The sequence below is a fragment of the Pantherophis guttatus genome, chromosome 1 (genome assembly GCF_059756535.1).
Source record: "Pantherophis guttatus breed Tessera chromosome 1, ASM5975653v1, whole genome shotgun sequence".
In the NCBI taxonomy this organism is placed as follows: domain Eukaryota; kingdom Metazoa; phylum Chordata; class Lepidosauria; order Squamata; family Colubridae; genus Pantherophis; species Pantherophis guttatus.
In genome coordinates, this window is record NC_142063.1 from 203351934 (window position 1) to 203378764 (window position 26831).

The 26831-nt window shown below is 40.7% G+C and overlaps 1 protein-coding gene and 1 long non-coding RNA gene across 5 annotated transcripts in view; one reads left to right on the forward strand and one right to left on the reverse strand.

Moving 5' to 3' along the window:
* The first annotated feature begins 4901 nt into the window (after positions 1-4901).
* Positions 4902-26831, forward strand: part of LRRC63 (leucine rich repeat containing 63) — a 33546-nt gene continuing 11616 nt past the window's right edge. The window contains exons 1-7 of one of the 3 annotated variants that reach the window (XM_034432253.2): positions 4902-4988; positions 6993-7139; positions 11514-11601; positions 19581-20030; positions 21453-21611; positions 23135-23292; positions 25467-25565. In XM_034432253.2, coding sequence (XP_034288144.2) covers positions 11517-11601; positions 19581-20030; positions 21453-21611; positions 23135-23292; positions 25467-25565 — 951 coding nt within the window. In that variant the 5' untranslated portion in view covers positions 4902-4988; positions 6993-7139; positions 11514-11516. The remainder of the gene's footprint in view (positions 4989-6992; positions 7140-11513; positions 11602-19580; positions 20031-21452; positions 21612-23134; positions 23293-25466; positions 25566-26831) is intronic. The other 2 variants (XM_034432254.3, XM_087886732.1) reach the window with 2 other exon arrangements.
* On the reverse strand, positions 19440-26787 carry LOC117674310 (uncharacterized). 2 transcript variants are annotated; one of them, XR_015732419.1, is made up of 3 exons: positions 20615-20810; positions 19821-19892; positions 19440-19703 (listed from the first exon to the last, which is right to left on the reverse strand). It is a non-coding gene; the product is annotated as an uncharacterized LOC117674310 (long non-coding RNA). The 2 variants fall into 2 exon arrangements; XR_004593793.3 differs by lacking the exon at positions 20615-20810 and adding an exon at positions 26713-26787 and having other exon boundaries at positions 19586-19703.

Here is a 26831-nt window from a genome sequence, read left to right on the forward strand (position 1 = left end):
CCTGTCACGTAATTAAAATGTATATGTTTATGACAGTTGCAATGTCCCAGGCTCATGTGATCAGGGCCAGAGTGGTGCAGTGGTTAGAGTGCAGTATTTCAGGCTAACTCTGCCCAGTGCCTGGAGTTCGATCCTGACAGGCTTGAGGTGGGCTTGTGGTTGACTCGGCCTTCCATCCTTCTGAGTTGGTAAAATGAGGATCCAGATTGTGGGATCAATATGCTGATTTTGTAAACTGCTGTAAAGGACAATGAAGCAGTATATAAGTCTAAGTGCTATTGCTACTGCTATCACCTTTTGCATGGTGATATGGTGAATGGGGAAACCAGATTCACTTAATAACCATGTAAAATGGGGTATAAATCACTTTAACAACTATCTTGCTTAGCAACGGGTCTGGTGGCTCAGCAGACTAATAGCATTGTGATTAACACCAGCTGTCTGCAATTACTGTTAGTTCGAATCTCACCAGGCTCAAGGTTGACTCAGCCTTCCATCCTTTCTAAGGTAGGTAAATTAAAGACCCAGTTTGTGGGGGCAATAAGCTGACTCTGTATAAATATACAAAAGTATGAAGGCTATTGCTTAACGCATTGTAAGCCGCCCTGAGTCTCCGGAGAAGGGCGGCATATAAATCAAATTTAAAAAAAAAAAAAACCAGAAAAGTTGGGCTCAATTGTTGTAAGTCGAGGACTACTTGTATCCCCATGATAATACTAGCCCAAGTCTTGTGCACTAATGCTAACTTTAAATTAATTACTTTACACCTACCCATCCACCCCCTCTCTCTCTGAATTGCTTCCTGGTCTGATTTAGTCCTTCCAGTTTTCTTGGCATGATTTCTGGCTGGAGAATTCTGGGAGTTGAACTCCACATATTCTAAAGTTAGCAAGTTTGAATGACACTGATCTAGCAGGTACCAAGCAGGAGCTGCTAAGAGTCATTTGACCATAAGCATTCCATGTAGGAGAACAGCCATCACTATGAACTATGGCTTACAAATTCTGCAAGAGGAAGGTAGAGGAGATATGAGCATTCATTTTTTTGGCCATCAAGCAAGATGAAGAAAGGTGTGGGCTGTTTTCCAACCACACAGGAGCAAAGGGTTAGGGTTGCTTGTTGTGCCTTTGGAGCCTTTCTGTAGAAGGAAGAGTCAAGTGAAGGTAATATATAGAAGAAAGCGGGGAAGATGAATGAGAACCAGAGAGAATCAGTATTGAAAATAAAACATCTAAATCCCAAAAATCCTGAAAAGTTCCTCTATTTTTAATTTAATGTGAAAGGTGATTTTTAGGTAGGTTCACAACAGTAACAGAGCAACCTTAATCAAGAACCCAGGCACCACTGGATTTCCCCCCTTATTTTAGAACCCTATGTGTTTTAGGAGCAATATTTTGCAAAAGGCTAGGAAAGGGAGTTTTAAGCGAAACCCATCAGCACACAAGAGAAGAGTCTCACAATGTAAACCCCACAGCCAGACAAACACCACCATCCTCATATTTCATACATCATATTATCTTATATAGAGAGCCTTCTCTGTGGGGGCACCTACCCTCTGGAATCAGCTCCCCCCAGAGATAAGGAGAATCCAAGACCTCAGTGCCTTCCGTTGCGCCCTTAAAACCCATTTATTTAAACAAGCCGGGCTGGTTTAAGATGAAATTTTTAACTGTTTTTAAATGTTTTAAACGTTTTTAATTGGTAAATGAGTTTTAATTGGGCCAAATTTATATATCTTTTAATTGTTTTTAATATTTGTTCTGCATGTTTTTTTAATCTGGCTGTACACCGCCCTGAGTCCTCAGGGAGAAGGGCGGTATAGAAATCCAATATAAAATAAAAATAAAAATAAATATTGGCAGCCAGGCATGAAAGGATGTCGGGAACAGGATTTGTCTGCATGCCCGCAGCACAAAGCCAAAGTAGATTATTTTGAAGAGCAGGTGAATGTGATATCTATATAGAACTGTTATCTTTTGCAGGTTGTAAACTGATAGACTCCTTTCTTACAATCTTTGAGACCAATCTGCACCATACATTTGCCAAAAGAAGATCCACTTGATGCATCTCAGTTGGACACTGATCCACAAAAGCATATAATACCATAATCTGTCTGTTAATTTCATATGTCATACACAGTTCTTGTTTGTGCTTTCTTTTTAAATTTTATATTAACACTTGGTTTGTGGTGCAAAACACTTTTGAATGATTAAGACTCAAACAGAGCTTTTAAGTTAGTTTTTGGATAAAGTCTGTATTTGGTGGCGTGAATGTAAGAGAATGTAGTATTTACTGTATATGTTGGCTTGGAGGGCTTTTAATGATAATTTCTAATGAAAAAATGGTTCTTCTAAAATACCCCATGGTTGAGTAATTGTTGGTTGTTTTACAGTACTGGGATATACTTGAACAAGCTCAGTGTCTGGAAGGATGTCATTCTATCTGTGATATGTAAAGAGAAATTACTACAGTACTGACATCATGCAATGTTTATCATATTTCTTAAGTTTCTACAATTTACTATTTTTCCTTAATAATATGAGATAAAAAAAATGCACCAGGTATGTAACTAGGTGTAATATATGAAAACTGACATGAATATTGTAATTTAATAATAAAGACTTTATATAGGTAAAGAGGTATTGCCAGAGGTGTTATATATTTACTTATCAGCCTTGTGGAGCATATCAACTAGACCAGGGGTATCAAACTCAAGGCCCGCGGGCCAGATCCAGCCCACGGGGTGCTTAGATCTGGCCTGTGGGGCTGCCCTGGAAACAGCAAAGGACCAGCCCGCGATGCCTCTGCCAATGAAAACGGAGCTCAGGAAGGCCGCATGCACTTCGGTGTTCGTCTGCAAAGGCCTCCACGCGGCCCTCCCAATCTCCATTTTTTCTGGCAGAACATTCAGTCCCCCACAGGTGCACCCGACACGAGTGACGTCAAGCTGGCCATGTCCCCGAGGTCAAACACAACCCTGATGCGGCCCTCAATGAAATCAAGTTTGACACCCCTGAACTAGACTATATCAAATGCACACCTGTTTTGATTCTCAAGTTAAAAAAAAATAGAAAAATACTTTTCACCATATTTACTAAGATCTAGTTCATTATGCTGAGTATAATGGGGGTCTTTGCCTTAAGGTCAATATTTATATAAATATAGTCCATCGGCTTTCATGGCTTTGTATATGTTGTAAGAATCTGATCTAAATCAGAAGGCTACAACATGTGCATTTACTGAAATGGTGGGTAAACAAGTTCCAATTCTGGAAAGTCCACTGCGTTTTTCATGGGTAGATTTTTATATGAAGCTCCTCTGTTGATGACCCTTCCTACCTAAAATCTTTCCGTGTAGTGTGTTCACTGGTAGGTGAAGAGAAGAATCATAATTTTACTTTTCTTCCAGTTATTTGGGCTAAAAGGGAAACTTGACGGAGCCAGTTACAAAAGAAGAATGGGGAGAAGGAGGAGAACATCTACTATTCACTGGTCCACCAGTGAACCTGCTTTTTTAAAAAGTTTCACCAATCCACTAATGGAAAAGAAGAAAAGTTTTTGACTATTTATTGCCTGTTTGACACACTAGTTGCACAAATGGATAAGAACTAGTAAGCTGAGCAAACATTTGGAAATATATAAATAATCCTTATAATATATCTAAGACCTACGTCATAGAGAACGGTGGAGTGCAGAATTTATGTGTCCCTGTTTTTTTTTCTTAGAGATATAACACCTCCAAAATGGGTAGCAGCAACCAGTGACTAGAAGGCATGCCAGCAGCTCCATACAGCAGCCAAGAGGAGTGCAAATGTGGCTTAGATAAAATTAAACTGTGGAATCCATAAGGCTGGTTTCAATCTGGTACAAGTTGTAACACACCAGTTTTGAAGCAGAGTAGGAAAGCATGATTGTCGTTGCCTCTACACCACAAAAGGATAAGCTGAGGTGACACTGCCATTGAAGGCACTTCAATGAAATCGTTAAAGCATTGCTAGCTAGCAGATTATGTGGAAGAGCCCCACTTATAAATTGGATTCACAAATCATAGGTCATGTTTATGAGGAAACATAGGTAAAATTTATGAGGAAAAAACCCCCCCATTTAACTAAGTTTTCCTAACATTCATAACCATAAACAACAGTTTATAAACTACAATTCTTGAATCCACATAATTCTCACAAATGGAGCAGATTTGGAGACAACCCTATGGTTGTAGTGATGTTCACATTTATAATCTCACCCGCTACATGTCCTAGATTAACCACTGAATAGTTTTGAATCGGTGGTGGAATTTAATTTTTTTTACTATCGGTTCTGTGGGTGTGGTATGACTTGGTGGGTGTGGCTTGGTGGGCGTGGCAGGGGAAGGATACTGCAAAATCTCCATTCCCATCCACTCTGGGGCCAGCCAGAGGTGGTATTTGCCGGTTCTCTGAACTACTCAAAATTTCCACTGCCGGTTCTCCAGAACCTGTCAGAAGCTGCTGAATTTCACCCCTGCTTTGAAGAGCATCTGGAATCCCACATTTATTCCATTTTTCTATTTATACAATAGTTTTTACATCTCTACTTAACCCAAAGGTGCTTTTTCAAGAGACAACTGGACTTTCTTTGGTTTTTCTTTGAAGATGTTTTGTTTCTCATCCAAGAAGCTTCTTCAGTTTTGACTGAATGGTGGGGAAAAAACAAAGAAAGTTTAGTTGCCTTTTGAAAAACCATGTTTAGGACAACCACAACCTATATGACTGAAAATCTCCACAGGCATTTCCTCTTAAGTCTACAGTGATCTACAGTGTGTGAATCAGTTCCCTTACTGATTATATGGATTCTTCCCTTCTGATTCTTTCTAGAATGGAATGCCCATTTATTCCCTTAGCCAATCACAAAGACCCTTCCGACATATTGTTCCTTTGTCTCCCAGAATGTTAGGTACACCTTGCCAGTGTTTAAGTCCAGCAGAGCATTGCTCCAGTTTACAATTGGAAGGTAAGAATTCACTAGACAAAACGGCACACCATTAGTTTCTCCATTTTCTGAGAAGAGTTAAAAGGGTTAGATCACATGGGACTGAAAAACACTTTCTTTTCCACAACTAATTTCGGAAATCAGCATTGCAAAAGGATTTTGTGTTTATGTGATCCACCACCCGACCAAAGAAAACTGTTTAGATGCAACCCGAATACCCCTGAAATAAATATTTTGATCCTTCTTAACAGGTGCTTCTGATCTATATAGGCATTCTGAATAGACAGCTGGGAGTTGACTAAAGGAAGTTATATACACAGTTTGAGAGCTACATCTTAGTGCTTCTTCTATAGAAATGGGACAAAATTGTCTTCAGGAAGTTTTATTTTAATCAGATCTTCCGAGGCAGGAAATTTCAGGACTGAGTGGATTACTAATGTAAAACATGACATAGATCTGAATCGACTTTCAGGGTCTATACTGATGCATGTGCCTATTTGCATGAATATACAGTTGTTGAGGGCCACATAATTTTAGGTAAAAGTTCTCCCTGCTCTTTTTTTATAGTAATCTATATTACTTTGAAAATGGGGTAAACCACCAGCCTGCCCTTTGGCACTTGGAGATTTCCTGCTCATTTCAGAGGCTTAAATTCCTGTTCTGCCTTTCTGATCACTTTCTTGCACTTAAGCCAGTGATGGCAAAGCTTTTGGCCTTGGCATGTCAAAAATTTGGAAATTGCCTAATTTGACTCTGCTGGTGTGTCATAACCCTACCCCTGAATAAAATACCAAATGGGAACAATTTTTTCTCTTCCCCTACGTAGGCTACCCAAACAGTAGCACTCAGTGGCAGTGCCAAGGCTGGCCCTGAAGTAGAAACCTGGGCCGGCTTTAGCTTCAGTCCTAGTGTGTCACCACTGCCACTCAAAAAGGCTGCCTCTCAGGCCATTTCCCCCCAAAAGTGCAAGCCTTGAGGAACGGCACAATTGCCCTCCAAAGTTCAATGTTTCCCAGGATCTGCCATGGGTCACTTACCTTCAGGCAATGTTTTTCTCTGTTGATAGGCCCCTGTAGTAGACTCAAAGCTGCTCCAGATTGCACAAGGCCTTTAAAACAGTGTTGGTAAACACTACTGTGTCACCGAAAATGTTGTGGTGTGTCACCTTTGACATGTATATCATAGGTTCACAATCACTGACTTAGACCTTTATAAAATCTAATGGCCTTCAGTTAATGCAGACAACTGTAGCAATAGTTGCAATAGTTCCCTGACAATTAGAACTTGGGCCAAATTACATAAAATGTAGGTAATCTAGAATGAGACTTGCCAGTACTTTTTTCTGTAGAACATAGTAGTTCTAGGAGTTATGCATTTCTTTCCAAAGTGGTAAAAGGGTTAAACCAGGAAATCTGGGAACAATAAGCAAAAGTAAAAGTAATCTAAGTATTTGGAATGAAAGTAAAGTGAGGAAAAGCTCAAAGAAGTATTTTAGAAATGTGTATAATGATATTTCAAGGATTGGAATTAAAATGAATGCTATAAATACTAATGTAAAAGAAAAAATAAAAACGAATATGAAGTTTCTATAATATTTGTAAGGCATCAACAGTCTGTTTGTAGCAGGATAACTACCGATATCAAATAAATAAAGACTGGAAAGGTCATGAGTTATAGCCCTGCCATAGGCACAAAGCCAGTTATTCTCTCATAGCCCTAGAAAGTAATGGCAATGGCTTCTGAAAAGCCTTGCCAAAAAAATTGCAAGACTCCTCCAGGCAGTTGCCAAGAATTAAAAACTGATTTTGCAAGCACATGAAAGTGTATCTAGGCTCCAGGCTTTTAAGTAGAGAAAACCAAGAGTTACTTTTTGTCTAGGTTTGTCAGAGCTCAGATGTGGAGAAAGAATGGATTTAAATGTCCTAAGTGAATGCAGAGCAGAACCTATGTAAGCAATGGCTGGGAAGGGTTGTCCAGATCAGACAAACCAAACTTGAAAATCTGTCTCTTTCTCTTTCCCCAAAGACAGAAATTCAGCAATGGAAACATGGGTGCCTCCCCTTCTCCTGAAAGACCTGACAGCTTCCCATTGACTTATTCCAGGGCTGCCTAGTAGAACCCACCCATGCAATGAGAAGCTGAACTGTTCCAAGACCTCCTTCAAAAAATACAGTAAACACATTCTGAGATGCCTTTTAAAATAGTCACTTCGTTTATTTATTTCAATTATTTGTATACTTGGGTGATTTTAGAAGGTTTGTGGTGTTTCTGCTGCATGATCATGGTATACTTCTATAGCATGCCTAGAGAAGAAGATAAAATGGGTTGGACAATTGTAACTGGGAAATACATACCGAGGTACAAAACAAGAGGAATGAAGTTACTGGAGGATTATATGTATGAATGTATGTATGTATGTATGTATGTATGTATGTATGTATGTATATGTGTGTATGTGTATATATGTATATATATGTTTTCTGAGGTTTTCGCGGGTGTTTGTATGTAGGTCTTTGGTTATTCGGGTTTTCTCCCACGTAAAATTGGAAGTGTTTTGGCGATGTTTCGACGAAGTCTCATTCGTCATCTTCAGGCTGGTGTTTTCGGCTTCGTGCTTCTAGGAGCAATGTGTGATCGCAGCTGTTTATTCCTTTTAACTGCCAGTGGGGGTGTGAACTGATTGGGTGGGAGCTTGGCTGTGTTCTGATTGGTTGAGGGTTTGGCTGCGCTCTGATTGGATGGGGGGTTGGCTGTGCTCTGATTGGATGGGGGTGTGTTCTGTTTAGGTGGGGGCTTGGTTGTGCTTGGGTTAGTCTGAGTTGCAGGGGGATTTGAGCTGGTAAGCTGCGTTGCTGTTGCTTGGCTTCGCGTTCGTGGTCGTGCCACATCTTCATGGTGGGTGTCAGTTTGCTTCATGTATGGATTAGAGGGGTTTAAAGTGGCTAATGATGCAGCTGTGGTCTGGCTTCTGGTTTGTGGTCGTGGCTCATCGGTGTGGGTTTGCTTTTTGCGTGGATGTGTGGTGGTGACATCCTGTGTGGTTTTCGTGAGTGTGGATCTGGTGTCATTCTTTGTGTTAGGGACTCGTTTGTCAATGAGGGCGAGTTTCCAAATGGCTGGTAGGTGGGACGTATCATCTCGTTTATTCATGCTGTGTGGGCGTTTTTCTATCTCGATGGCTTCTCTGATTATTCTGTTGTTAAAGTGTTCAGTTTTGGTGATAGTTCTGGTCTTTTTAAAGTCAATATCATGTCCTGTGGCTTTAAGGTGTTGGACCAGGGAAGAAGTTGGTTCCTCTTTTCTGACTGAGTTCTTGTGTTCTTCAAACACAACATCAAGACAGCATTCTGCACAAACCAAAAAATATCCACGATCCTAAGAAACCCCAAAGACAAAATTGAGTTAGAAAATCAAGGAGTATATGAAATCCCATGCACCGCCTGCCCCACCACATACATCGGACAAACCAACAGAAGAATAAGTGCACGCATTGAAGAACACAAGAACTCAGTTAGAAAAGAGGAACCAACTTCTTCCCTGGTCCAACACCTTAATGCCACAGGACACCAGACCCACACTCACAAAAACCACACAGGATGTCACCACCACACATCCACGCAAAAAGCAAACCCACACCAATGAGGCATGACCACAAACCAGAAGCCAGACCACAGCTGCATCATTAGCCACTTTAAACCCCTCCAATCCATACATGAAGCAAACCCACCATGAAGATGTGGCACGACCACGAACGCGAAGCCAAACAACAGCAACACAGCTCACCAGCTCAAATCCCCCTGCAACTCAGACTAACCCGAGCACAACCAAGCCCCCATCTAAACAGAACACACTCCCATCCAATCAGAGCACAGCCAAACCCCCAACCAATCAGAACACACCTCCACCCAATCACAATACAGCCAAGCTCCCACCCAATCAGTTCACACCCCCACTGGCAGTTAAAAGGAAGAAACAGCTGCGATCACACATTGCTCCTAGAAGCACAAAGCCAAAAGCACCAGCCTGAAGATGACGAATGAGACTTCGTCGAAACGTCGCCAAGACACTTCCAATTTTACGCGGGAGAAAACCCGAATAACCAAAGACCTACACACACACACACACACACACACGTGTATGTATATATATATATATACATAGATAGATAGATAGGTAGATAGATAGATAGATAGATAGATAGATAGATAGATGATAGATACAGATACAGATACAGATACAGATACCAATACAGAGACAGAGACAGAGACAGAGACAGAGACAGAGACAGAGACAGAGACATAGATATAGATATGTGCGTGTATGTATGTATGTATGTATGCTTAACCCTTGGTTTTTCTCCTTGTCCTACAAACCATGATGTATCTTTCTGCCATTGCTCGAACAATGCATACAGTAAGTTGTCAAAATATTGTTTGAAACAAAACATTTTTTCTCAATTTTGAAACCATTTTCCCAGGGGTGAAATGTAAAATTTGTTACTACCAGTTCTGTGGGCGTGGCTTGGTGGGGGGGGTTAATGTGACTGGATGGGCGTGGCCAACTTTAAAAAAAAACTTTTCAAAGCATTTTTTCTAATGCTTTGAAAAGCCTCTCTGCCGATCAGGCAGCTCAGCTGGGATTGTCAGAGAGGCTTTTTAAAAAATGCTTTGAAAAGCCTCTCTGCTGATCAGGCAACTCAGCTGGGATCGTCAGAGACTTTTCAAAGTATTTCTTTACCACCTCTTCTGCCAAGAGGTTGCAGAAAAAAATGCTTTGAAAAGCCTCTGACGATCCCAGCTGAGCCGCATGATCATCAGAGGCTTTTTTTAAAAACTTTTAAAAGCATTTTTTCATCGGAAGAGGTTGTAGAAAAAATGCTTTTAAAAGTAAAAAAAAAAAAAGCCTCTGATGATCGTGCGGCTCAGCTGGGCATCGTGGGGGGGGAGGGGCGCAGGGATTTTTGCTACCGGTTCTCCGAACCACCCGCCGCCATCGCTACTGGATCAGGCTATCCGGTCTGAACCGGTAGCATTTCACCTCTGCATTTTCCCTATTAAATCTGCTTTATTTTTCATATTCTTTATTCGTATCTTCATTTTTAAATAACTTTTATTGTTTGCTCATATCTTCATTTTTTGACTACTATATTTAAAACCAGATAAAGTACCAAAGTCCGTTAGTTTTCCATTAGAATTTCTATTCCTTCCAAAGAATCTTCAAAAATAGAATGACATTGATGGGGATAAGGAGTGAACAGTCAATTTGCTCAAGGAGTCTTTCCCCTCACCCACAGATTCTTAGGCAGAATGTTGGTTACAGCCCCCTCAAAGAGCTCTGCATATACATCCTTTAGTTGTATATTACTTGTGGGTGTATACAGGTAGTCCTCGACTTACAACAGTTTGTTTAGTGACCATTCAAAGTTACGACGACACTGAAAAAAGTGACTTACGACCATTTTTCACATGACACTTGCAGCATTCCCATGGTCACGTGATCAGAATTTGGATCAGTGGTGGGTTGCTACCAATTCTCCCCGGTTCGGGAGTGCCGGTAGTATAGAAATCTTCATAGGAGAGCGAACCGGTTTGCTCTGAATGTCAGTTGGGCCCTCCCCCCTGCCCCCGTGCTATACCTACCTTTATTTCTTTTGTGTTTTGGTCAGTTGTAAGGCGCAGCAGAATGGATTGCCATGCCTCGGCTATTTTTCTACTCAATGCGCTTGTGTGAAGCGGCGATCGTGCGCCAAGCGCGTGCGCGATGCGAACCAGTGGTAAAACTAATTGGAACCCACCACTGATTTGGATGCTTGACAACTGACTTATATTTATGATGGTTGCAGTGTTCTGGGGTCATGTGATCATCTTTTGTGACCTTCTGACAAGCAAAGTCAATAGGGAAGCCAGATTCACTTAATAACTCTGTTACTAACTTAACAACTGCAGTGATTCAGTTTTCAACTGTGGCAAGAAAGGTTGTAAAATGGGGCAACATTCACTTAACAAATGTCTCACTTAACAACCGAATTTTTGGGCTAAATTGTGGTCATAAGTTGAGGACTACCTATATTTGCATGTGTCTGCTAGAAGGTGAGTCTTAAGTCCCAGCATCTTGGGAAGCGGAGCTGCATGTCTTTGGACATTCTAAAGAGTGAGCTGTATTTAAAACATTCCTGTCGAGGGAGGGAGGGAGGGAGGGAGGGTGGGATGGAGGAAGGAAGGAAGGAAGGAAGGAAGGAAGGAAGGAAGGAAGGAAGGAAGGAAGGAAGGAAGGAAGGAAGGAAGGAAGGAAGGAAGGAAATGAAGTTGTAATTACTTTGATTTCCAGCTGTGGAATCTTGATACTTGTTGTCTGATCTTTTTTGATAAAGGTCCAAGGAAAAATATTTTTTCCCAAGTAATTTGTTTAACAAAATTATTTTTAAAATTGGAAGTTCTATTTGTTTATAATATAATTTTCTGTCTTCTTTGTGCTTCCTTTAATATTCTTTCAGATTGTTAATTCTGATTTATTTTTAAATTTTCTTTCTTCCTATGCAAACATAAGATCATGTCTCAGCTTCAGTTGCTCCGGAGACCTTTGTCTCCAAAGATGGAACCTGAACAATATATTCCAAAGAAAAAATGCACGAAAGGTAAGGCAGTCTTGTTTAAGGTTTACTTATATATAGCATTTACTCGTTATTGTATTGCTTTTCCAAAAGCTGGTATATAACTCAGGTGTGGGCACACAGTGTTGACTGTGGCTGATCCTGTGCTATGTAATTATAAATAGATGATTATTTATGACTCAATTGTTTCCTTAAAAGAAAATTTCATTTGTTTGTAGTGAGCATAGTCAAAACTTTTCCTCAATACTCCATTCTCTTTCAGCGTAAGCAGCTTTATGCAGAAAGGCCTTAATATGCCAAAGAAATTAAAGATTAAAAAAAAACAGAAACAGAATTTAATCTAGTTTTCACTGACACCATTCTAAATCTCTATTTTTTTCCAGGCTTACAAATCATTCTTGCTTCTGCTAAATCCATACATTGCTTTATATTAAGGTGACCAGATTTTAACATTGGTAAAGAGGGACATTGTGGGCGTGGCTTATTTTGTGGGCGTGGCTAGCTGGTCATGTGACTGGGTGGGCGTGGCTAGCTGGTCATGTGACCGGGTGGCCATGGCTATGTCTATAGGGTAAAGTGAACAGATTTTAACATTGGTAAGAAGGACACCGTTGTGGGCGTGGCTTATTGTGTGGGCGTGGCTTGGAGGCCATGTGACTGGGTGGGCGTGGCTACCTGGTCATGTGACCGGGTGGCCATGGCTATGTGTATAGGGACTACTCAGAGGGCTGAAAAGTCATTTCTGACAGGTCCTCACCTTTTGACTGGTCCTCACACTTATGACCATCCTCACATTTATGCCCGTGCAGCATTCTTAACAACCATATCACTCATTTCACAACTGCTTCTCTTCAACATGGTGACAAGATAGGGTAAAAATGTAAAATGTGAGGACAGTCGTAAGTTCGAGGACTGGTCAAAAGTGTGAGGACCAGTCAAAAATAACTTTTTCAGCCCTCTGAGTAGTCCATATGCACAAAAGGACTAACCAGAGAGCTGAAAAAAGTCATTTCTGACAGGTCCTCGCACTTTTGACTGGTCCTCACACTTATGACCATCCTCACATTTATGCCCATGCAGCATTCTTAACAACCATGTCACTCATTTCACAACTGCTTCTCTTCACCATGATGACAAGATAGGGCAAAAATGTAAAATGTGAGGACAGTCATAAGTTCGAGGACTGGTCAAAAGTGTGAGGACCAGTCAAAAATAACTTTTTCAGCCCTCTGAGTAGTCCATATGCATTAAAGGATTACAGCAATAGAGAGGGATGAAGGAATGGAAATTAGAGTAGGAGTGAGGGTAAGAGAGGGAGGAAGAGAGGAGGAGAAGGAGAAAGAAAGAGGAAGTAGGGAGGAGAAAAAGAGGGTGGGGGGAAGAGAAAGTAAGAAGGAAAGAAAAGAGAGAGGTGGTAGGTTTGAGGAGAAAGATTGCTGTACAATAAAAAAGATGAAAGGGAAGAAAGCCAACCCCAAGCAAATATAAAGATATTAAGATAAAGAATGAATTGTTAAACTTTAAAGAATAAAAGAGAACAAATATGAATAATTAGCAATAATTAGAAACACACATACAAACATACAATGTATTTTCTTTGAACAGAATATTTGGCTGGTTCACAAATTTAAACAGCGTTTAGTCATTTCAATTAAATTTACAATTTCTATATTTCCTTTTTGCCATATTTATTCCTCATCTATTTTTTAAAAAAACCAATATTACCCTTCATCCTCATCTCTAATCTTAATCAAATTCAATTTTTCCCTTCTATTCTATATTATACCCCTTCCCATTGTCATCTATTTTTATATCCATCCTCACATTGTTTAATTATGTAATTATGTAATACAGTTGTTTAATACAAATTCAACATTTTAATATAAATCAATTAGTTATAAAACTATCTTTTTTTGTATATTAATCAATATGAACATGAATATTCCAATTATTTCCATGCAATCCAATTTCTTACAAATCAATTAATTATATTTACCAATAATAATAAACCAAATAATTTCCCCCATATATTCCTCTGAACCACAACTTAAACATTTCTGCTTTCAACACAATATACAATTAATAGTATCTCAATTATTACAATTCCCTAGTTAAATACAGCTTTTTTTCCTTTGTGTTTTAAAATCTTGAACTCTCCTCCTAAATTGCCCATTGTTTGCAGTTTTTCACCTACCTTTTTTGGGGAGGAAAAATAAAAATAAAAATAAATCTCTCTCTGCCTCATTTTGTCACGCTGCACCAAAGACCCTGGTTTCGGTTTCGTTTCTGAAGCTTAGCTAGGGGAAAAAAAAACTGCTTTACACTGATTGCCTGTAGGGCGGCCCTTTGAAGCCCCGGGCAAGAGTTTAAACAGTTTTTTTTCCTTCTAGCCATCAGCTGGGGCTCAAGAAAAATCGGGACTTTTTTGAAATGCCGCGGGACGCGGGACAAATTGCTCAAAAGCGGGACTGTCCCGCCAAAAGCGGGACGTCTGGTCACCTTACTTTATATACTGAATTCTATTCTGTAAACTTCTTGAGATCTGATCAATACCTCCCAGCCATCAACCTTGTTTTATTGTCTTCCCCTTTGGTATATACTGTATTTGATTTAGAATTCAATCCCCATTCATTCTACTATCACAAACTGGTCACTCTGCTTTTTTGAACTCATCCCATATTCATTCTTGGTTGTACAGTATCTTACCAACATACACTTCCTATGTGCCCCATTCCCATTGTATTCAACTTATTTTTATCTCTCTCTTGATGTATCCTGGTATAACTTCCCTGTAACAAAGTGTAACAATGTGAACAAATTTGTACACATCACCATTTTCATATTGTTCAGCAAAATCTCTTTCTTTGCAACTAATCACATACTTGCAATAGTGGCGAATATCTGTAGCTCGGGTGTAGGATGAGAGTGAAGGTTCTCTGAGATTTTGGGTTGGTTTCTGAACATTTTGTTTACAGGCTAGGTAACATCTTCAGCAGAGTTTAGGGCAGGGGTCCTCACACTTTTTAAACAGGGGGCGAATTCACGGTCCCTCAGACTGTTGGGAGGCCAGACTATAGTTTGAAAGGCTGTTTCTTGGTCTCGCGGCTGTTTCAGCCTTCTGGACATGGCTCCTTTAAGAGCCGAGGTTTCCAAGGAATGAGGAGGAGGGGTTACCATAGAGACAAGGAGTTGATGCTCCCGAGAGCTCGTGCGAAGAATTGAAGAAGAAGTGGAGGGAAGTGGAGGAATTCCCCCCCCCCCCGTGGAGCTGTGTGCAGGGAGTGTTGCAGTGGTGGGTTTCAAATTTTTTTACTACCAGTTCTGTGGGTGTGGCTTGGTAGGCATGGCATGGGAAGGATACTGTAAAATCTCCATTCCCACCCAACTCCAGGGGAAGGATACTGTAAAATTTCCATTCCCTCCCCAATCCAGGGGAAAGTTAGTGCAAAATCCCCATTTCCTCCAGATCAGCTGGGACTCAGGAGGCAGAGAATAGATGGGGGCGGGGCCAGTCAGAATTTTTACTACCGGCTCTCCAAGCTACTCAAAACTTCCACTATCGATTCTCCAAAACTGCTCAGAACCTGCTGAAACCCACCTTTGGTCAGTCTGCGGGCAAAAGTAAATGGGGTGAGAAATTAAGTTGACAGCACAATCGAAGCTGGGCCCAATGTAAGGGAGACTGCGGGGTTAGTTTGGCCAGGCAAATTATTAACACACACCCCACTATCAAAGTGGATCCTGGGCGCTGCGCTGCAATGGAGAAACTGGCAATGGAGCATCCAGCACAAGGGAAGGAGGAGGAGCAGGGAAAAGAGAGGGTTAGGGTTGAATGGCTTCTTTTCCTGGGCTGACTGGCTTCTTCTTCCCAGCAGTTCTTCCTCTGCCTTTTGGCGTCGGCCATCAAAGATGAGGTTTTTGTGGGCAGAAGAGCTTGTCCCACCACCACCCAAATGCCCTTGCTTCCCTCAAGCATTTCTTTGCCTCCCTGATTTCCAGCTTCGTCATGTTTCTCTGTCGCATTTCTCGTCATCGTGTGAGGGAAACAAAAGTTTGTGGGATTAAAAAATGTTCAATCAATCAATTCTAACTTCGCAAGATCTTTTTTTTTTTCCACAAGAAGTTGGAATTGATTGACTGAACTTTTGTTTTTAGTCCCACAAACTTTTGTTTCCCTGCACATGACAGTGAGAAATGTGATGGAGCTGGAAATCAGAGAGGCAAAGAAATGCTTGGGGGAACCAAAGGCATCTGGATGGCGGTGGGTGGGACAAGCTCTTCTGCCCACAAAAAACTCATATTTGACGGCCGATGCTGAAAGGCAGAGAAAGAGCTGCCGGGAAGAAGAAGCCAGTCAGCCCAGGAGTAGGGAATAACCTTCCTCCCCCTCCCTCCATACCTGCCACCCCCAAATTGCATCGATAAAGGGGGATGGGGGGATAAGTGAGGGACAGGAAACCCTGCCATGCCCGATGAAGGGGCGGAGAAGAGACGGCAAGAGGAGCCCTGTCTCGCTCCATGTGACCCAATGAAAGGCAGCGGCAGCCCAGCCCTTCCCCATCTTTTCTGGTACTGGAAGCCAAGTGTCAGCTGCATACCCAGTCGCCCATCCATCCCTTTCTCTGTGTGTCTCTGGGCTCACCTGGTGTTACAGTCCACCACGCAGGCCGGGAAGGGCGCACCTGGGGCAGGGTGGCAGGTGGCAGATGGCGGCAGGGCATGCTCAGCAAACTGCTTGATGAACTTGGGCAGGTGGATGTAGAATGCATCCAGGCAGCAGACGTGGGCCAGGAGGGCAGCCTCACTCGGGTGCAAGAATGGTGGTGGCTCCGGGGACACCTGCGGGAGAGGAGGAGGAGGAGGAGGAAGGGCACTGGGCCAGGCCCATGGAGGGAGGGAGGGCCACCAGCATGCCCAACTGCAGGCTGCCACCCATGAAGACACCTCCCGGGTAGCCACGCAGTGCCAGCAGCAGCTCGTGGATCATGGCAGCGCCGCACGGGGACCAGGCCTGAGCCCCTCTTCACAGGAGCCCCAATTATGCCACCAGCCTCCTTAGGGCAGAGCCGGCTCCGGGCACTAGATCGGCCCACTGGAAACCGTCATCTGCCAAGGAGCGCGGCCGGATAAATTGCTTTGGCAGGCCATATCCGGCCTGGGGGGCATAGTTTGAGGACCCCTGGTTTAGGGGATGTCAGTGTGGATCCATCAACAGACACATTGACCTACAATCAGCCTACAAACCCCTCAGAATTCAACCAACTGCACAACCAATCAGAGACAGCACCGACCCTCAACCTACCCATGCAACTCCCCACCTCCCAATGACCCTGACCTGATGTAACCTCCTTATCACAAGACCCATCACAAGACTCTCCCTGATGACTCACAGCTGACCCATCATAAGACCCATCACAAGACCCTCATTTGACATACCCATAGCTGAAGCCCTTATAAATAGAAGAACAATGACACTGACATCCCCTAAACTCTGCTAAAGATGTTACCTAGCCTGGTAACAAAATATCTGGAAACCAACCCACAAGTCAGAGAATGACCTTCATCCCCTAATCACATACTATCTATTCCCTTTATACCAGCATTTCCAAATCTTCAAATATATCTATTTATTCTCTCTTCTTTAGTAAACATTATGAATTACAGTATATGAATGTATCATCTTTTTCTCTACTTTTTCACCATTTATATATTATCATTTTCCATGTCTAACCCAATGACCTTGTCTCTCATATTTAATTTTCAAATCCATCTGCTCTTTGCTTCATATTTTCTAACTAACATTCTCTGCAAGTCTTTGTGTTCTTGGTAAATAAGGCAGCATTATCTAAAAACATACATAGATTCACATCCCCATCATCACAATCATACATTTATTTATTCATGAATAAATTAAACGACAAGAGAACTTCACACATACCCTGTTTACCCCAAAATAAGACATCCCCTGATAATAAGCCCAATCGGGCTTTTGAGCACATGGCAATAAGGCCAAGCGCTTATTTCAGAGTTCAAAAAAATATAAGACAGGGTCTTATTTTCGGGGAAACACGGTACTCATCTCATCCTTGTCTCTGTTAACTCTTTCACCAAGCTTTCCATTTATTCTCATGCATGCTTTATTTCCATGAACAGTATATCACTCTTATCATACTGGTGTGAAACTTTGCATACTTACTTGATTTATTGAGTGTCATAATAAAAATCATTGGATACGACATGGGTGGCCAATAAATTTCATAAATGGACTTTCATAAATAATTGTATTAGACATTTTCTCTAAATCAATAAACCTGCAACAGTTTTTTCTTATCTACAGCAAATATCTGCTAAAGAGCAAAAATCTGGTTTATACACAGATCTGCCAGGTGTGCCTGTGGAGATAAAAGAAGGCCCTTTACAGAAAAAGCTTGTAAAGTAAATGTAGAGCAGTGTTTCCTAATTTTTTTTTGTTCTCATGATACTTTCCCTCTTTTAAAAATTATGGAGGACCTCCAAAAGAGTTTTTGCTTGAATGGATTGTATTTATCTCCACCCATCTTTTAATCATATTGCTGAATTTTAATTTTACTGTTATTTTTATTGTTTCATTGTTTTATTATGGTATTTACATTTTTATATTTCTATCGTTTTAATAGCCCCATGGCGAGATGAGAGGCAAATATAGTTAATAAATAAATAAATACATTTATCAATATTTAAAAATTGAAATTGACACACTTGTAGAATATGTATTTATTGAATTATCTAAAACTAACAATATTAAATTCATTATACGTCAAGAAAAATAAAATACTTTTCATGAAATAATATATTTTAACAGGTAAAAAATAATGACAAGAATGACACTGTCTTACATTTTTGAAAATGTCTTCAATATCTGGCAAATATTTTTTATTTTGTGGATCTCTGAGTGAGTCTTGGGGTGCCCCAGGGGTCCTTGGATCATCACACTTTTAGAAAGGTAGAGCATTCCCTGCTAACAGCAATGTTGGTACCACTTTTATTTTTAACATGCCAGAAATTCAACAAAGCCCAGTTTTACCCTCTTCACATTATTCTCTTCAGGCTAAAACCTCTAATCTAGAGTCTACCATGCAAGACAGCATAAGGTGGGGAGATATTTACAGTGTACTGATTCAACACTATCCAGGTTTCAGGAATGTTTCAACCAGGGGTGGTATTCATTTACCTTTGCTAGCAGTTTGCAGGGCCTTCTGCACATGCGCAGAGTCAAAAATGTGGATAAATGGGACATGATTATGTCCGGGAGGGTGGGCAGAGCCACCCACCACTGCTACCAGTTTGCCCGAACTGGATAGAACCGGCTGAATACCACCACTGGTTTCAACCTACATCAGAGCACAGAAGCAGATATTTTTGTGATGCAGTGTGATGCAATTCTGAAATTCCTATAAACGGTTGTTAAGTGAATCACTGCAGTTGTTAAATTAGTAACATGGTTGTTAAGTGAATCTGGCCTCCCCATTGACTTTGCTTCTCAGAAGGCCAGAAAAAATGATCATGTGACCCCAGAACACTGCAACCGTCATAAATATGAACCAGTTGCCAAGCTTCTGAATTTTGATTATGTTACAATGGGGATGCTGCAATGGTCGTAAGTGTGAAAAATGGTTATAAGTCACTTTTTTCACTGCTGTTGAATCTTTGAAGAGTCACTAAATGAATGGTTATAAGTCAAGGGACTTCCTGTACTGCCCCATTTCTTCTACTTCAGGAGCAATTGCCAATGGGCTGTTATTTATCATCTTTTGCTGGATGCTGGTGTGAGAATACTTACATGTGAATATAATGACTGGAGCCAGCAATTTTGTTCTGCATAATACATGTCAAATTAATACATTTTTATTTTAGTGATAAAGTTTACAGATACATAGCAAATATACATTCAGCTTGCAGTTATCTAATTCTGATGTTGTGTTGTTTTATTTTTGGCATCTGTCATCTTTGTTTCTACAAAACAGGCGTTCGTGAAAAAGAGAAAGAACCCGAAAAAGTGCTTGAAGGTGTTGACAGCCAGCCTGAAAAAAGCCAGCCAATTTCTTTGTGCTTTCCAGATGATGATTTTGGTGCCCAGCTTCCAGGCCCTGTTAAGAGAGATTTCGTTATCCCTGTCTTTTTGACTGGTCCTCCTAGCTTCCCAATGCAAAACCGTCGTGCCCCTATGCGGTTACAGCATCTTACGCTACACCCATTTCACTTACCATCAGATTTTGTGGTGAGCGGTGTGACTATGGTAACCTCTCCTCTCCGTTCTGTAATCCAGAAATCTGTCCCTAAAAAGCCATTCATTTCTCATTATAATTGTGAAGTCTTCAGTAACCGGCTGATTGCTAAACAGATGAAAGGTCCAGAGAAAGTTTCCACCATATATTTAAAACTGAGGGAGTCTGATAGAACACTGGAAAGTCCAGGTATTGTCCTTCCATTTCCCAAATTTGGGTTTGTTTTAGAGAAGAAAGGGGAGGAGTGGCGGTCTCTTTTCATTTTATCTATTCAGAAGCAAACATATGAAATAGTATTGGTTGAATAACTGGCTCAAAGCAGGGGTGGGCTTCAGATCCTTTAGCAATGGGTTCGCTGCCCCATTGCTGGGTGGGCGTGGACATGGGTGGGCGTCAGGGCCGGATTTTCCTATAGGCTAACTAGGCTTCAGCCTAGGGCCTCAAGATCAAGAGGGGCCTACATTCCCTACATTCAAATTGTTAGCAAAATTAAAATTACACTTTCACTATAGGTGAAAGGGCCTCATAAGTGGAATAGCCTAGGGCCTCTTTTCACCTAAATCCGGCCCTGGTGGGCGTGGCCTAGTCGGCTGCCTGCACCACGGCACGGGGTGGGGGGTTCGCCTTCCCCAGGCTTTGGAGGCTTTCTCCAGCCTCCAGGAGGGTGAAAACAGCTTCCCCCCAGAGTCCGGAGGTCCGTTTCCGGACTTCCTGAACCTCCGGTAGGCCCGGGTTTTGCCCTCCCAGACCCTCCACGCAGCCCCTGCACTTACCTGGAATGATGAATAGGCTACATGGTGACTCCTGGGAGGGGAGGGGAGGGGTGGGGTGGGCATGGCCAGCCACGGGTGGCATTTGGGGGTTCGCTGAACCCTGGTGATCCTTGGCTAGAGGATCGCCCGAACCCTGCCGAACTCACAGGAGCTCACCCGTGGCTCAAAGTCAACCAAGGAGTTTCTATGAGTGGGAAGGGAATAGAACTCGGGTTTGGGATTCTAATAATATTCTTATGTGAACTCTGAATTGTCATAGGACAAAGTGGGTGGATGAAAGGCTGAAGACATTAGGAGAAATTCTTTCTTTCCTCAACTTAGTATATATGGGATTTTGCTCTAGTCTAGTTGGGACTTAAACAAAAGCACTCCTATTACAAGGCACAAACACAGCATTTTGTTGTAAATCTCATTTGTAAAACACATGGGATATACTACTTCCTAAAATGGTAAAAATATGATACATTCAAGAACTAATTAAAGGAAATATATCCCAGCCTTCCTGGGCTGCATGACTTCTGTTGAGTTATAAGTAAACCATATTTAAATTGACTACAGCAAACACAGTACTGTTAGGCATAACAGTAATCTCTCAGATGCCAATATAAAATATTTGTTTCTTTCTTGATAATTTGAAGCACAAGCAGTTCCAAGCATAGGAGGATACCACACAGCAATACATTCCCTGAATGTATCTTGCGTAGCAAACCTATTTTTAAATTCCGTATACTGTACTCACTTATTTGGGTTTTTACTGTGAATGGCAGAGACAAAGGTTGCAAGGATTTCTCTTCTTTATGAATGAACCAACCATGGTTAGATGGATCATATTTTTCAGAAAAAAGTCAAAGGAGCAAAAGAAGTCAAAAGAGAATGTGGGATGAAGAACAGATCATGCATGATGAGGAACTGATCATGCTGGATAAGGAACAGATCATGCAAGAGAAGGAGCAGATCATGCAGGATAAAGAACAGATCATGCTGGATATGGAAAGGGGTATGAGAAAACAGAGCATGCTCTATGATGGTATAACTTTTTTTTATAACCTGTAGTGGAAGTGACTTGGAAGGGTGTACTAACCAGCCAAATGTAGATCCATGCTTAAACCCACTCTTTCATATCACTAAACATAAGCACATTGACTGATTTATACATTGCATTATGCAACTACTTGATTGTAACCATGGTTTATTGAATAAGCCTTAATTGCCTAGATTACAAAATCATAAAACATTATTTAAGAACCACCACAGCTACATTCACCAATTATGCTAAATTTATTCTTAGAATTAATAATACATTGAATTCAGGACAATGTGCACAGCTGACTCCTTAGTTTCTCAATGGTTTACACCAGTGGTGGGTTGCTACTGGTTCAGCGGCGGGAGGCTCTGTGTGCGCACCCACAGGCAAACCGGTAGTGAATGAAATTGAAACCCACTATTGGTTTACACCCCTTCTTTCTTTCATATCATACATTATATTTTGTATGATAAAGCAATGTTTGCTGAGATATCCCAAAAGAGAAGTATGTGTAGCACTGTTGAGGAAATAAATAGGATAATTTCTGGCCCATTTCTGTTGTCTGTATTATTATTATTATTATTATTATTATTATTATTATTATTATTATTATTATTATTTCTTCTTCTTCTTCTTCTTCTTCTTCTTCTTCTTCTTCTTCTTCTTCTTCTTCTTCTTCTTCTTCTTCTTCTTCTTCTTCTTCTTCTTCTCCTCCTCCTCCTCCTCCTCCTTCTTCCCAGCATACATTCTCCCATCTGCTCCCATTCCAAATGTAATATATAATCCCTATTTCATTCTCTTTTCCCTGCACTGTTTTACTGAAGAAAGCAAGTGATACAGTTCATAGTCGACTCTACTCCCTATCATGGATATTGCTAAACCTTTCCTGCCTGAATAAATAAGTTTGATGTCCCTTAATTAGATCATTTACAACTGCAAAGGCCTAAAAACATTTCTATTCACTAGGGTGGTCTGTTAGCAAGCCTTGTGAAGCCACAGCATATGGTTACCTGGGAGAGTTGCAAGGGAGGGTATATTTATAAAGCCATCAGTTTATAGCCTGTAAAGCCTTCTCTTTACCATGAATGCTATGTCATCATGAGTTCCATTCAAAGACTAGACTGGACTAGACTGGACAGAATTGAAATGTAACATCGAGAGAGTGGCAAATAATTCGTCCAGTGAGCAAGAAAATGTTTACAAATCCAGGATGATGTTGCTTCATGAATGCATCACCAACAATATCAGAAGCTCATGTTTCGCAAGAACTGATGATTCATTATGTGCCATCAACTCAGTCAGTGTCAGCTCTTAGCAATCCAATAAATAGATTTGTACAACAAGAGTTATAAGTATGAAGATTGGGCATAAGTCACTTTTTTAAGCACCATTATAACTTCGAACAATCCAAATGATCGTAAGTCAAGGACTATATGTCTTCCCTCCTTGCCTATTATATATGAATTGCCTAATACTCTTTGTTATGTTTATTGCAGAATTAAAAGAAGAAATGGATTTTATTAAATCATTTGTCTCTGGAGCTGGATACAATACTGAATTAAGTGCAATAGATAAGACTAATGAATTGCTAGAGAAGGCTGAAATGGCAGTTCTGTTTTGCATCATGCATAGAAAAACTGGACTTAGTCTTAAGGTATAGTCCCAAACAGACAAGTATACTGTCTTGTAAATGTATTTTCTATACTAGTTTTAGGATCTGGTAATAACTGGAATTGCTACTATCACTTTCTTTTCCAAAAAACACCAGATCGTGTCTAGAATTGCTAGTGCAGAATACTCTGTAGGAACACAAAATAGATTTTGCATATGGCTATTAAATAAATATGCCATTTTGTAAGGGCATATATTAATTTTTATGTAATATAATCCTTTCATATGCACACTTTCTGTCCATTTTCATAAGACACAATGTTTTCCGATGAAATTTCCATTTATTGCCTCAAAAATCTTCATGGAAAGTTAGGCTGCACACAATTGCCTTCTGATCTTAATAGATGAGCAAGAATTGAACTTTGGACTCTCCCTTTAAAAATCCAACACTATCATGTACGACACAATGGCTTCATTTACATGACACAATAAGCCATAGTAAAGATTATCTATCTGCCTGTCTGTCTGTCATCTATCATTTAGAATAGAATTCTTTATTAGCCAAGTGTGATCGGATATACAAGGAATTTGTCTCTAGTCTAGTGCATAAGATCTCAGTATATATATAAATAGCAAGTAATAGATCATAAACCATAATTACAATCAATAATCATAAGTTACAAACAACAATTGATAAACTATAAGAAACCAATAGGAGAAGATAGTAGGAAAGATGAGAAGAGTTGAGAAATGAGACAGTGCTGTGGGAATTACATGTTCAATAGAGTGATGGCACGGGAAGAAAATAATCATTATAAAGAGTTGATAGTCATAGATGCTATTATCTACTTCCTTCTTGTCATCCTTGGCTTGTTAACCACATATGGAGGCTTCCTGAGATATAATGTGTACTTTCCAGTCCCTAACTGGGATTTGGAGTTATGGAAACCAGAATTTAAAAGCAAAGTTTATTGTGGCTTTCTATTCTGGCTTCTACAGTTCCAAAATAATGCCATCTAGTCCAGAAGAAGGACTAAGCCTCAAGCAAGCGTCTGGCAGGTTTTGTGGGAGATGACTTATAGTACATAAATGTTCTACAGGTAGTCCTCACTTAATGACCTCAATTGAGCCTGCAGTTTTGGTTGTAAGTTGTTGCAGTCATTAAGCACGTCACCATGTGACCTGATTTCATTTGATTTCATGACCATTTTTTACACTAGTCATAAAGCAAGTCACTGTGGTTGTTAAAAAAAACCCACGCACGGTTATTAAGTAGACCCGTTCTCCCAAATGGGGATTTTTTTTGTTGGAAAGCGACAAAAAAATCACCAGAAACTGGCAAAAGATGTTGCAAATTACAGTCACGGAACCACAGGATGCTTTAGTGTGTTCACATGAAAAGGTGTGTGTGGCAGGCAACCTCTTTTTTCCCCTTCAAATCACAATTCATTGAATAAATCATAGGGCCTTGTTTATATATAACATAAAATGGCAAGGGGGGGGGGCATATCTGGGCTCCAAAAAGCCAGACAATCATTACATGGCAGGAGAGAGATATGCAAAATTTGTATTTTTATAAGTAATAGATGAGTTTGCAGATTAGATTTGTATCCCTTTCTTTCTCTCAAACATGCATGCTACTCACAGTCCTATTAGTAGTAGTAGCTGTGTCTGGTTGATTAATGAGAGGAAATGATGAAATATTTTTTTCTCTGATAACCATTTTATTGTTCAAGGTGCTGTTAAACAAGTGTGGTGATAGGTGGTTATAATTCCAGATCTCCCACACATTTAGCTTCAATACAAAGCCAGTTTGATGCAGTGGTTAAGGTACCACACTAGAAACTGGGACATTCTGAGTTCCAGTCCCACCTTAGACACAAAACCAGCTGTTTTGAGCCAGTCACTCTCTTGAGTGACCTTGAGCTAGTCACTCTCTTTCAGCTCTAGGAAGAAAACAATGGCAAACCACTTCTAAAATCTTGTCAAATAGACACCAGGAGTCAAGACTGATTTAAACACACACACACAAAATTAATTGGGACTGGTAATCAACAAATTCCCTGAAACTGCACCATCTAATTTAGGAAACAGGTTCTGTTGATGTATCTTTATATACATATATTCAAATCTTGAAGTCTAAATTCTGACAAATCCCTATTCTTTTTAAAAATAAACATTAATTTGATTATTTTTTTTTTGCTTGATAATCTTTAGGCACATTTTCTCTCTCAGCTTCCTGACCTCTTGCCTTTGTCTGATTTCTTGTTGTACCTAAACTTGTCATATAATAATTTGGATTGCTTTCCATTAGAGGTGAGTGTAATACGTACTTTTAAAAAAATATATCTTAGAGAAGCTTTTGTTTATATACTCCATAAACATGACTGTGGCCTTATGATATATATTCCTCACTGATTTGCTAGATGTTTAGAAATTACTGCTCAGTGGTTTAACTGCCGATACACAAAGTTTCTTTGGTTTTAATTGATCATAACCACACATTGAATAATTATTTCACTGTATGTTTTTATATGAGTTTCTTCTATTAGCTTAAATGGTATACATGGAATTTCCCCCTCACTTTATTTTCAAAAGATCCACTCTCTCTGAGATAGATGGAGCTAAATGATATACTTCAAAGAGAGTGTGCACTATGCTGATGTAAGATTTGAGCCTGAGAATCTCCAGTTCCACTCTAATGTCTTTACTGCTGCATCTTAATAGCTCACTGAGAAAGCATAACTACTATATATTCCAATTTAACTTTCCCAACTTGCCCTCCAGCCATGCCATATGGCTGAGGAAAGATCATTGTGAGTAAGCCATCTTCTGCCCTGAGCAGGGTGACAAACTACAAAACCTCTACGGTCCTTTTCAACTTTGTGCTTCCATATTGTTTCCTCATATAGAAACTATGTCCTCAGAGGCCTAGCGATGCAAGGAAAGCCTTTGCTTTCCTAGTATGTCAGTGACATGGTAAAGAAGCAGAGGAATCTACCAGTAAGGACCTGTGGACTGCTAGACCACATCCAGACCAAGTCCGTAGTCCAGATCAGTGCCAAAGATTAAAATCCAGAGAATGATTTCTAAAACTAACTTTATTGCCCAGGAAATAAGCAACTTAAGCTTGTCATGGAGAATTGTCCTCAGTCTTTTCAGCCTATGTTTTTAGGACTGTCTGGGTCAGGGGTGGGCTTCAAAAATTTTAGCAAGGGGTTCTCTGCTCAGTTGATGGGTGGGCGTAGCCACGGTGGGCGTGGCTAGGCCTCCTGCACCACGGTGAGGGGGAGCTTTTTGCCCTTCCCGGGCTCTGGAGGCTTTCCTTGAGCCTCTGAGGGTGAAAACGGCTTCTCCAGGCTTCAGAGGCCCTCCGGAGGCCGGAAATTGTTCTGAACTTCCTGAACTTCCGGTAGACCTGTTCTTTGCCCTCCCCAGGCCTCCATGCATGCCCTGTACTTACCTGCATCCAAAATGGGCCGTGTGGGGACTCCTGGGAGGAGCGGGGTGGGGTAGGAGGGACCAGCCAGGAGTGGGATTTGGGTAAGGTGACCAGATTTTAACATTGGTAAAGAGGGACAT